This window comes from Hirundo rustica, unplaced genomic scaffold (genome assembly GCF_015227805.2).
Source record: "Hirundo rustica isolate bHirRus1 unplaced genomic scaffold, bHirRus1.pri.v3 scaffold_191_arrow_ctg1, whole genome shotgun sequence".
Taxonomy (NCBI): domain Eukaryota; kingdom Metazoa; phylum Chordata; class Aves; order Passeriformes; family Hirundinidae; genus Hirundo; species Hirundo rustica.
Window position 1 is genome coordinate 59,671 of NW_026690261.1, and position 11,172 is coordinate 70,842.

The following is an 11,172-nucleotide window of genomic DNA, read 5'->3' on the forward strand; positions in this document are numbered from 1 at the left end:
CCCCTCACTCGGCTCCATGCCCGGCCCGCAGACGCAGCCCAGCGCCCGTCACACACCCCAGAACCACCCAAAACCAACCAAAAAAATCCAAAAAAATCCCCAAAAAATCTAAATCCATCCCAAAACTCACGCCGGCACCCCATCCCCTCACTGGGCTCCCTGCCCGGCCTGCAGATGCAGCCCACCACCGGTGGCTCGGCCTAGCGCCCATCACATGCCTGAGAACCACCCAAAACACACCCAAAAAATTCCAAAAAAATCCAAAAAAAAATCCCCAAAAGATCTAAATCCGCCCCAAAACTCACGCCGGCACCCGGTGCCCTCGCTGGGCTCCATGCCCGGCCCACAGACGCAGCCCATGCCAGCAGCTTGGCCTAGAGCCCATCACACACCCAAAAACCACCCAGAAAACCACCAAAAAAATTCAAAAAAAAATCAAAAAAAAATCCCCAAAAGATCTAAATCCACCCCAAAACTCACGCTGGCACCCCATCCCCTCACTCAGCTCCATGCCCGGCCTGCAGATGCAGCCCACCACCGGTGGCTCGGCCTAGCGCCCATCACATGCCTGAGAACCACCCAAAACACACCCAAAAAAATCCAAAAAAAATCCCAAAAGATCTAAATCCGCCCCAACACTCACGCCGGCACCCCGTGCCCTCGCTGGGCTCCATGCCCGGCCCGCAGACGCAGCCCAGCGCCGGCGGCTCGGCCCAGCGCCCGTCCTCCCGGCAGTACATCAGCGGCACGCCCTGGGCCGCCGGCACCGCTCCGGCCACGCAGGCCCCGGCCACGGGGGCCACCAGCTCGGCGGGCACGGTGGCCGGGAAGCGCGCCAGGCGCGCGGTGGCGGCGGGGCAGCGGCGGAAGAAGAGGCGCACGGACAGCAGCGCCATGCAGGCGCCCAGGTCCTGGAAGGCCAGGTAGAAGCCGGCGCGGCTCAGCGGGCCCAGCCGCAGCACCTTGCGGTTGACGCGGGCCCCCGCGCCCCGCCCGGGCCGCGCCAGGTGCTCGGCGGCCACCGTGTCCACCTTGACGTAGGGGTTCTCCATCCAGGGCGGGTGCGTGGCCGTGGCCGTGTCGGCGTCCGACTCGTGGTAGAAGACGGTGAAGGTCTCCTTGCAGGGGCGCGGCGCGGCGCGGCGGGGACGGCGGGGCGGAGGGAGGGGAGCGGGGCCGGGATCCGCGGGTGCGGGGTGGGTTCCGTGGAGATCCCGGGGTTCGGGGCGGGTTCCATGGAAATGGAGGGGTTTGGGGCCGTTTCCATGGATATCCAGGGATTTGGGGTCATTTCCATGGAGATCCAGGGCTTCGGGGTCATTTTCATGGATATCCAGGGGTTCGGGATGGTTTCCATGGAGATCCGGGGGTTCGGGGCCGATTCCATGGAAATCGAGGGGTTTGGGGCCGTTTCCATGGATATCCAGGGCTTCGGGGCCTTTTCCATGGAAATCAAGGGATTTGGGGTCATTTCCATGGAGATCCAGGGGTTCAGGATGGTTTCCACGGAGATCCAGGGGTTCAGGGCTGTTTCCATGGAGATCCAGGGCTTCGGGGCCTTTTCCATGGAAATCGAGGGATTTGGGGTCATTTCCATGGAGATCCAGGGGTTCAGGGCTGTTTCCATGGAGATTCAGGGGTTCGGGATGGTTTCCATGGAGATCCAGGGGTTCAGGGCTGTTTCCATGGAGATTGTGGTCCCTGGGGTGGTTTCCATGGAGATCCAGGGGTTCGGGGTCGTTGCCATGGAGATCGAGGTTGCCAAGGGCATTCCCGTTGCCAGGGGGATGCTCAGAAGCAGGTCCAGGGGCGTGTCCAGGCGTGTCCCCAGGTGTGTCCCCAGGTGTGTCCCCAGGTGTGTCCGGAGCTGCCCCAGGTGTCCCCTGTGTCCCCGCCAACCTGTCGGTGTCCCGTGTCCCCCGGTGTCCCCGTGTCCCCAGGCTGTCACTGTCACTGTCACTGTCCCTGTCGGTGTCCCGTGTCCCCCGGTGTCCCCGTGTCCCCAGGCTGTCACTGTCGGTGTCCCGTGTCCCCCGGTGTCCCCGTGTCCCCGGGCTGTCACTGTCACTGTCACTGTCACTGTCGGTGTCCCGTGTCCCCCGGTGTCCCCGTGTCCCCAGGCTGTCACTGTCGGTGTCCCGTGTCCCCCGGTGTCCCCGTGTCCCCAGGCTGTCACACGCCATCACGGTGAAGCGCAGCTCCGCCATCACGGTGGTGGCGGCGCCGCGGGGCACCCAGCGGGACCGGAGCCAGCTGTTCTGGGCGGGGCTCCAGCTGTGCGGGGCGGGGCTCCAGCTGTGCTGGGCGGGGTCCCGGCCGGCCCCGCCCCCGCCCCGCCCCGAGCACACCTCGAAGGTGCGAACGGCCCCGCCCAGCTCCGCGTCCAGCGCGCTCAGCTCCTCCCACTGCGGGGACATCGGGGGACGTTGGGGGGACATTGGGGGACAGCGACAACACGGGGGGACATTGGGGGGACATTGGGGGGACATTGGGTACATTGAGGACACGGGGGGACATTGGGGACAGCGACAACACGGGGGGACATGGGGAGACACGGGGGGATAAGGGACAAAGGGGACATGGGAGGACGTTGGGGACATTGGGGACACGGGGGGACACGGGGGACATAGGGGGGACACGGGGGGATAAGGGACAAAGGGGACACGGGGGGACATGGGGGGGACACGGGGGGATAAGAGACAAAGGGGACACGGGGGGGACAGAGAGGTGAGCGACCATGGCGACCTCCTGTCCCTCCCGTGTCCCCTCGTGTCCCCCTGTCTCTGTCCCCTCCCCTGTGTCCCCCCGTGTCCCCCTGTGTCCTCTCGTGTCCCCTCCCTTGTCCCGTGTCCCCCCCGTGTCCCGTGTCCCTGTCCCTCCCCCATGTCCCGTGTCCTGTGTCCCCCCCGTGTCTCGTGTCCCATGTCCCTGTCCCCGCCTCCGTGTCTCCCCTGTGTCCCCCCGTGTCCCCCCGTGTCCCCAATGTCCCCCCAATGTCCCCAATGTCCCCCGTGTCCCCGTGTCGCACCTGTCCCTCCCCTTGCGGGTGCACCGTCCAGTGAAGGTCACTCGTCTCCAGCCGCGTGTCCAGCAGCGTCTCTGGGGGTCAGGGGTGGGTCAGGGACACCCCCGGACACCCCAAATCCACCCCGGGACACCCCAAAGCCCCTCCCCATCCCGGGGGTCACTCACCCTCCCCGAACCCCAACCCCGGAATTCCCGGGACCCCCCGCCCCAAATCCCGGGGGGGGGTCCCGGGGGTCACTCACCCTCCTCGGCCAGCCCCAGCGGGACCCAGAGCCACAGCAGCCACAGCCCCATGGCCGGGGGGCCCAAAACTCCGGGAGGGGCTCCAAAAAATCCCGGGGAGCCTCAAAAAGAAATCCTGGAGAGTCCCAAAAATCCGGGGGAGTTGGAAAATATCCCCGAAAATCCGGAGGGACGCGGAAATCTGGGGGTCCCCGAAAAATCCCGGAGGGTCCCCAAAAAACCGCCGGGGGGTCCCGGGCGCTCTCGGGGCTCCCCAGAACGGGCCCTGGGGGGGGGTCGCTGGGGCTCGGGGGGAGCCCCCGCCCGATTTCGGGGGTCCCGGTGCCGTTTTTTGGGGTCCCGGTGCCTTTTTTGGGGGGGGTCCCGGTGCTGATTTTGGGAATCCCGGTGCTGGTTTGGGGATTGCGGTGCCGATTTTCGGGGTCCCGGCGCCGATTTCGGGGATTCCAGTGCTGATTTTGGGTCCCGGTGCAGATTTCGGGGATCCCGGTGCTGGTTTTGGAGTCCTGGTGCTGGTTCTTTGGGATCCTGCTGCCGTTTTTCGGGTCCCGGTGCTGGGTTTTGGGTCCCGGTGCTGATTTTTTGGGTCCCGGTGCCGTTTGTTGTGTCCCGGTGGGGATTTTCTGGGATCCCGGTGCGGATTTTGGGATCCTGGTGCAGATTTTGGGGTCCCGGTGCAGTTTTCGAGGGTCCCGGTGCGGATTTTGAGATCCCAGTGCGGTTTTTTGAGATCCCCGTGCGGTTTTTCGGGGTCCCGGTGCCGATTTTGGGGGTCCCGGTGCGGATTTTGAGATCCCGGTGCGGTTTTTCGGGGTCCCGGCGCCGATTTTTCGGGGTCCCGGTGCCGTTTTTCGGGGTCCCGGTGCGGATTTCGGGGCGCTCCGGGCGCGCTCGGGGCTCGGCTGCCGCCCGTCCCCGCCCGGGGGTCGCGGGGGTCGCGGGGCGGGCGGGGCGGGGCCCCCCCACAGGAAAAGCGGCTTTTGTTCAGCGCTTCCAGGGAGGGGCCGCAGGATGCGGGACTGGGAGCCACTGGGAGGGACTGGGACAGAACTGGGGGGGGACTGGGGGGGGCTAAAATGGGACTGGGAGCCACTGGGAGGGACTGGGACAGAACTGGGGGGGACTGGGATGGACTGGGGGGCACTGGGTGTGGAATTCCCGGAATAACCGAGTGCCAGGGACCAGTACGGGACCAGTCCAAACCAGTACGGGCCTGTGCACACCAGTATGTGACCAGTACCACACCAGTACGGGCCCGTACGGGCCAGCAGGAACCAGTAAAGGACCAGCACGAACCAGTACGAACCAGTGCCAGGATGTCACCGATGCCTCCAAGCATTCCGAGTGTTTGGGGGGTTACTGGGAGGGCACTGGGGTGATACTGGGAGCACTGGGGAGCAACAGGATGATACTGGGGGACACTGGGGTGATACTGGGAGGTTACTGGGAGCACAGGGCTGATACTTAGGGGCACTGGGAGGTTACTGGGAGGACTGGGAGGACACTGGGAGGTTACGGGGGGGCACTGGAGTGATACTGCGGTGATACTGGGAGCACTGGGAGGGCACTGGGGGGTTACTGGGGTGATACTGGGAGCGCTTGGAGGGCACTAGGAGGTAACTGGGAGCACTGGGAGGGCACTGGGAGGGCACTAGGAGGTAACTGGGGGCACTGGGAGGGCACTGGCAAAACGGCGACGCCCATGGCGGCCTCAGGAACCGCTCTGCGCCTGCGCCGAGCCCACCGAGACAAAATGGCGGCGGCTCCGGCATCACGTGACGCCCGCAGAGAAGATGGTGGCGCCGGGGGGCGTGGCCCAAGCCCGCGCGCGGGAGCGGCGACCAATGGGAGGGCGGCGGAGGAGGCGGCCGGGCAGAAGTTCTTCCCCCCCACCCCACCATAGAGAGGAGCGCGCGCACCGCTCCCCGGCCCCGCTGCGAGCGCCGCCCGCGGCCCGGAGGCCTCCCCGCCCCGTTCGCACCGGCGGCACCGAGGGTAAAGCCGCGGCGGCGGGCGCGGGCAGCGGAGAGGCAGCGCGGTCCTCCCGTCGGCACCGAGCGGCCGCCGCCGCCGTCCGCCCCCTCCCCTCCCGCTCTACTTCCGGCGGCGCCATTCTGGCGGCGCCGCCTCGCGTCACTTCCGGCCGGCGCGGGCCGGAAGCGAGCGGGCAGCGGCGCGCGGGGCCGGGACCGCGCGGGCAGGTCCGGGGGGTCCCCGCGTGACGTCACGGAGGGGCGGCGTGACGTCACGGAGGGGCCGGGGAGGGTCCCGGGAGGGTCTGGGGGGCTGTGGGGGGCCGCAAAGCATCACGGGATTGGGGATCGGGGGGTGGGGTCCGGGGGTCCTGAGGGATTTTGGCGGGAAATTGGGGGGGCCCGGGGGGCGGGGGGCGGCCCTGGGGGTCCCGGAGGGGCCTGGGGGCGTCATCGGGGCGGTTTGGGGGGGTCCCGGGGTGGCGTCCGGGGGGATCTGTGGGTCTGGGGGGCTTTTGGGGGGCATCTTGGGGGTCCCTTGTTGGAGATTTTTGGGTCACTCTGGGCTCATTTTGGGGGTCCCTTTTCCGGTGATTTTTGGGGTCCCTTGTGGTGATTTTGTGGCGCTCTGTGGTGACTTCTGGAGTCACCCTGGGCTGATTTTGGGGGTCCCTTTTTGGTGATTTTAGGGTCACCCTGGGGTGAATTTTGGGGGTCCCCTGTGGTGATTTTTGGGGTCCCTTTTTGGTGATTTTTGGGGTCCCTTTTGGTGATTTTTGGGGTCATCCTGTGGTGACTTTTGGAGTCACTCTGGGTTGATTTTTGAGGTCCCTTTCCGGTGACTTTGGTGTCACTCTGGGCTGATTTTTGGGGTCCCTTTTTTGGTGATTTTTGGGTCGCTCCATGGCAATTTTGGGGGTCCCTTTGGGGTGTTTTTTATTTGGTCACTCTGCCCTCATTTTTGGGTCACTCTGAGGTGATTTTGAGGTCCCTTTTTGGTGATTTTTGGGGTCACTCTCGGCTCATTTTTGGGTCCCTTTTTGGTGATTTTTGGGTCACTGTGTGGTGATCTTTGGGCTCCCTTTTTAGTGAGTTTTGGGGTTACTCTGGGCTCATTTTGAGGTCTCTTTTTGGTGACTTTTGTGTCACTCTGGGCTCGTTTTTGGGTCACTCTGAGGTGATTTTGGGGTCCCTTTTCGGTCATTTCTGGATCCCTCTGGGCTCATTTCTGGATCCCTCTGGTCTCATTTTAGGGGTCACTCTGAGGTGATTTTTGGGTCCCTTTTTGGTGACTTTTGTGTCAATCTGGACTCATTTTAGGGTCCCTTTTTGGTGATTTTTGGGCTCCCTTTGTGGTCATTTCTGGATCCCTCTGGGCTCATTTTTGGGGTGACTCTGAGGTGATTTTGGGGTCCCTTTGTGGTCATTTTTTGGGTCGCTCTGGGCTGATCTTTGGGGTCACTCTGAGGTGATTTTGGGCTCCCTTTTCGGTCATTTCTGGATCCCTCTGGGCTCATTTCTGGATCCCTCTGGGCTCATTTTTGGGGTCACTCTGAGGTGATTTTGGGGTCCCTTTGTGGTCATTTTTTGGGTCGCTCTGGGCTCGTTTTGGGATCCCTCTGGGCTGGTTTTGGGCTCGGGGGTGCGTGACCCCTCCGTGACCCCTCCGTGACCCCTCCGTGCCCCCCCAGGATGGGGGACAGCGATGACGAGTACGACCGGCGCCGCAGGGACAAATTCCGGCGCGAGCGCAGCGACTACGACCGATCCCGCGAGAGGGACGAGCGGCGGAGGGACGACTGGAGCGACCGGTGCGGCCCCGGGGCCCGGTTCGGCCCGGTTCGGCCCGGTTCGGGGCGCCGGGAGGGTCCCTGGCCCCCGCTTCATCCCGGTTTCCCGCTCTGCCAGGGACTGGGAGCGCGGGCGCGAGCGGCGCAGCCGGGATTACCGGGACTACGACCGGACGCGGCGGGAGCGCTTCAGCCCCCCCCGGCACGAGCTGAGCCCCCCCCAGAAACGGCTGCGCAGGGACTGGTGAGACGCCCCCGGAAACACGCCCAGATCGGCCCCAAAAACCGCCACAAGTCTGCCCTGAATCCACCCCAAAACCTGCCGGATCCACCCCAAAACCTGCCCCAAAACCTGTCCCAAAACCTGCCGGATTCACCCCAGAAACTGCCCCAAAAACTGCCCCAAAACCTGCCAGATCCACCCCAAAACCTGCCCCAAAACCTGCCAGATTCACCCCAGAAACTGCCCCAAAAACTGCCACAAATCTGCCCTGAATCTGCCCCAAAACCTGCCAGATCCACCCCAGAAACTGCCCCAAAACCTGCCCCAAAACTGCCCCAAAACCTGCCGGATTCACCCCAGAAACTGCCCCAAAAACTGCCACAAATCTACCTTGAATCCACCCCAAAACCTGCCAGATCCACCCCAAAACCTGCCCCAAAACCTGCCAGATTCACCCCAGAAACTGCCCCAAAATACACCTCAAAAAGTACCAGATTCATCTGAAATCTACTCCCAAAACTGCCCCAAAACCTGCCGGATTCACCCCAGAAACTGCCCCAAAAACTGCCACAAATCTACCCCGGGTCCACCTCAAAACCTGCCAGATTCACCCCAAAAACTGCCTCGAATACACCCCAAAAACTGCCCCAAAATCTGCTCCCAATCTACCCCAAAATACACCTCAAAGCCTGCCCCAAAATCTGCCAAATTCACCCCAAAACCTGCCCCCAAAACTGCTCCAAAACCTGCCAGATTCACCCCAAAAACTGCCCCAAAAAACTGCCCTAAATCCACCTCAAAACCTGCCTCAAATACACCCGAAAAACTGCTCCAAAACCTGCCGGATTCACCCCAAAAACTGCCCCAAAGCCCTCTCACTGACCCTCACTGACCCCTGTGACCCCTCACTGTCCCCCGTCTGTCCCCAGGGCTGACCACGGCACTGACCCCTGACCCCTGTGACCCCTGACCCCTGTGACCCCTGACCCCTGTGACCCCCTCTGTCCCCAGGGATGACCACGGCACTGACCCCTACCACAGCGGCTACGAGCTGCCCTACAGCGGGGGCGGCGCCGGCCCCACCTACGGCCCCCCCCAGACGCCCTGGGGCCCCCACGAGATGCAGCACCAGCTCCTGCAGCACCAGCTGCTGCCCATCCAGGCCAGGTGAGCCAAAACCGCCCGAAAACGCCCCAAAAAACTGACCCGGGACCCCCAGAAACCGCCCCCAAAACCCCAAACCTCTCTGAGCTTCCTGACCCCAAAATCTCCCCCAAAACTGTGTGGGGTGCAGCAGCAGCTGCTGCCCATCCAGGCCAGGTGAGCCAAAACTGCCCGAAATCGCCCCAAAAAACTGACCCGGGACCCCCCCCCCAAAATCCCTGAGACCCCCAGGACCCCCAAACTCCTCCTATAACAACCCCAAATTCTCCTGTAATGACCCTAAACTGCTCCGTGGTGCTCTCCTTAAACCCCCTGATATCAACCCTAAACCCCCTGAAATTGACCCTAAACCCCCCTGATATCAACCCAAATTCCCTAATAATGACCCCAAATCCCTGATACTGATCCCAGAATCTCCGATACTGATCCCAAACCCCCGGACAGTCACTCCAAACCTCTCGATATCAACCCCAAATCCCCAATACCGATCCCAAATCCTCGGATATTCACTCCAAATCTCTCAGTATCAACCCCAAACCCCCCAATACTGACCCCAAACATCCAATACTGATCGCAAATCCCCAATACTGACCCCAAATCCCCAATACCGATCCCAAACCCCCCGATATTCACTCCAAACCCCCGGATATTCACCCCAAACCTCTCGATACCGACACCAAACCCCCAGATATTCACTCCAAACCCCCGGATATTCACCCCAAACCTCTCGATACCGACACCAAACCCCCAGATATTCACTCCAAACCCCCCAATATTCACTCCAAACCCCCCGATATTCACTCCAGACCCCCAGATACTCACTCCAAACCCCCCAATACTGACACCAAATCCCCAATACTGTTTCCAAACCCCCGGATATTCACTCCAAACGTCTCAATCCCGACCCCAAACCCCCGGATATTCACCCCAAAGCCCCGGATATTCACCCCAAAGCCCCCGATCCCGGCCCCAAACCCCCGGATATTCACCCCAAAGCCCCGGATATTCACCCCAAACCCCCCGATCCCGGCCCCGCTGCCCCGCAGGCTGGGCACCATCGCGGAGGTGGACCTGGGCATGGCGCCGCCGGTGATGAAGAGCTTCAAGGAGTTCCTGCTGTCGCTGGACGACGCCGTGGACGAGACGGAGGCCGTCAAGCGCTACAACGACTACAAGCTGGACTTCCGCCGGCAGCAGCTGCAGGAGTTCTTCCTGGCCCACAAGGACGAGGAGTGGTACGTGCCCGGGGACCCCGAAAAACCCTTCTGTGCGCCCCGAAAAACCTTCTGTGTGCACCCAGAAATGCCAGGAACGTTCTGTGCGCCCCGAAAAGCAACAGGGAAACCCCAAAAAACCGTTCTGTGTGCACCCAGGAATGCCAGAAACTTTCTGTGTGCCCCGAAAAGCGACAGGGAAACCCCAAAAAACCTTCTGTGTGCACCCAGGAATGCCAGAAACTTTCTGTGTTCCCCTAAAAGCGACAGGGAAACCCCAAAAAACCTTCTTGGTGCCCCTAAAGGCTCCAGGGAAATCCCAAAAAACCTTCTGTGTGCACCCAGAAATGCCAGAAACCTTCTGTGTGCCCCTAAAAGCGATAGGGAAACCCCAAAAAACCCCAAAAAGCGCCCGGGGGGGCTGCGGAGGATGGTTGGGTCTGGGGGATAAAAGGGTACCTGGGGTGAGGGCGGCACCTGGAGATGGGTGTGGTTCCCCCCCCCCCCCGAAAAAAAATTAGGTGTTGATGAAAAAAAGTGGGGAATTGCCCCCCCCCAAAAAATCGGGGGGCCGGGTTCGGGGTGGATTTGGGGTGGATTTGGGATTTATCCCAAATTTAACACTGCTGTTCTCTCCCAGCGCCCTCGGGGGCCGGGTTCGGGGTGGATCTGGGGTGGGATTTTTTGGGATTTATCCCAAATTTAACACTGCTGTTCTCTCCCAGCGCCCTCGGGGGCCGGGTTCGGGGTGGATTTGGGGTGGGATTTTTTGGGATTTATCCCAAATTTAACACTGCTGTTCTCTCCCAGTGCCCTCGGGGGCCGGGTCGGGGTGGATCTGGGGTGGGATTTTTTGGGATTCATCCCAAATTTAACACTGCTGTTCTCTCCCAGCGCCCTCGGGGGCCGGGTCGGGGTGGATCTGGGGTGGGATTTTTTTGGGATTCTCTCCGGATTTAACGCTTCCCTTCTCTCCCAGCGCCCTCGGGAGCCGCGGAGCCGCCGGGCAGGGGCAGGCAGAGAGGGCGGGGCCGCGCACAATGCGGCGAGGTCACAAGTGCAGGACGTAGCCAGGGACCTTTGTTGTTTTATTTTTGGGGGGGTTCGTGCCAAAAAAAAAAAAACCACTCCAAAAAAAAAGCCGCCAAAAAAAAAAAAGACCAAAACCAAACCAAACCAAAACAAACAAAAAAAAACAAAACCAAAAAAAGCGGCCGATTTCGGGGCCGGGGTTTTTAAAAGCGCCGCAGTTTTCGGGGCCCGGCGGACGGCGACGCTCGCGGCGAGTGTAGGTATGAGCCCACCCCACCCCACGGGACACCCGACACCACCTGGAACACCTCGGAACCGCCCCGAAACGAGCCCCAAAAACCGCCCAGGAGCCCCTGGGAACGCCCTCAAAAGCCACCCCCGAACGGCCCAGAATGCGCCAGAAAGCGCCCCCAAACCACGCCCAAAAACGTGCCAAAATTCACCAAAACCTTCCCAAAACGACGCCAGGAAAGATCCCCAGAAACGGCGCGAAACCGCCCCGAAAA

General features: G+C 61.9%; 2 protein-coding genes across 2 annotated transcripts; one reads left to right on the plus strand and one right to left on the minus strand.

The window, feature by feature from the left end:
- Positions 1–210: 210 nt before the first annotated feature.
- LOC120747753 (ephrin type-B receptor 4-like) lies at positions 211–4,179 on the minus strand. Its single transcript, XM_040053791.1, has 7 exons — positions 3,270–4,179; positions 3,029–3,099; positions 2,302–2,405; positions 2,167–2,253; positions 644–1,149; positions 306–374; positions 211–218 (listed from the first exon to the last, which is right to left on the minus strand). The coding sequence occupies exons 1-7, from the start codon at positions 3,319–3,321 to the stop codon at positions 211–213; spliced, it is 897 nt and encodes a 298-aa protein (XP_039909725.1). The 5' UTR covers positions 3,322–4,179.
- Positions 4,180–5,412: 1,233 nt separating this feature from the next.
- Positions 5,413–11,166, plus strand: SRRT (serrate, RNA effector molecule). Its single transcript, XM_040053793.2, has 6 exons — positions 5,413–5,471; positions 6,935–7,054; positions 7,152–7,277; positions 8,268–8,423; positions 9,467–9,655; positions 10,614–11,166. The coding sequence occupies exons 2-6, from the start codon at positions 6,936–6,938 to the stop codon at positions 10,702–10,704; spliced, it is 681 nt and encodes a 226-aa protein (XP_039909727.1). The 5' UTR covers positions 5,413–5,471; position 6,935; the 3' UTR covers positions 10,705–11,166.
- The last annotated feature ends 6 nt before the right edge of the window (positions 11,167–11,172 follow it).

Coding starts and splice junctions, on each gene's coding strand:
- LOC120747753 (XM_040053791.1), bottom strand. CDS start 3,321: ATGGGGCTGTGGCTGCTGTGGCTCTGGGTCCCGCTGGGGCTGGCCGAG. Junction 1,150..2,166: donor GTGATGGCGTGTGACAGCCT/GGGGACACGGGG, acceptor TCCGCCCCGCCG/TCCCCGCCGCGCCGCGCCGC. Junction 375..643: donor CGAGGGCACGGGGTGCCGGC/GTGAGTGTTGGG, acceptor GATGGGCTCTAG/GCCAAGCTGCTGGCATGGGC.
- SRRT (XM_040053793.2), top strand. CDS start 6,936: ATGGGGGACAGCGATGACGAGTACGACCGGCGCCGCAGGGACAAATTC. Junction 7,278..8,267: donor AAACGGCTGCGCAGGGACTG/GTGAGACGCCCC, acceptor CTCTGTCCCCAG/GGATGACCACGGCACTGACC. Junction 8,424..9,466: donor CTGCTGCCCATCCAGGCCAG/GTGAGCCAAAAC, acceptor GCTGCCCCGCAG/GCTGGGCACCATCGCGGAGG.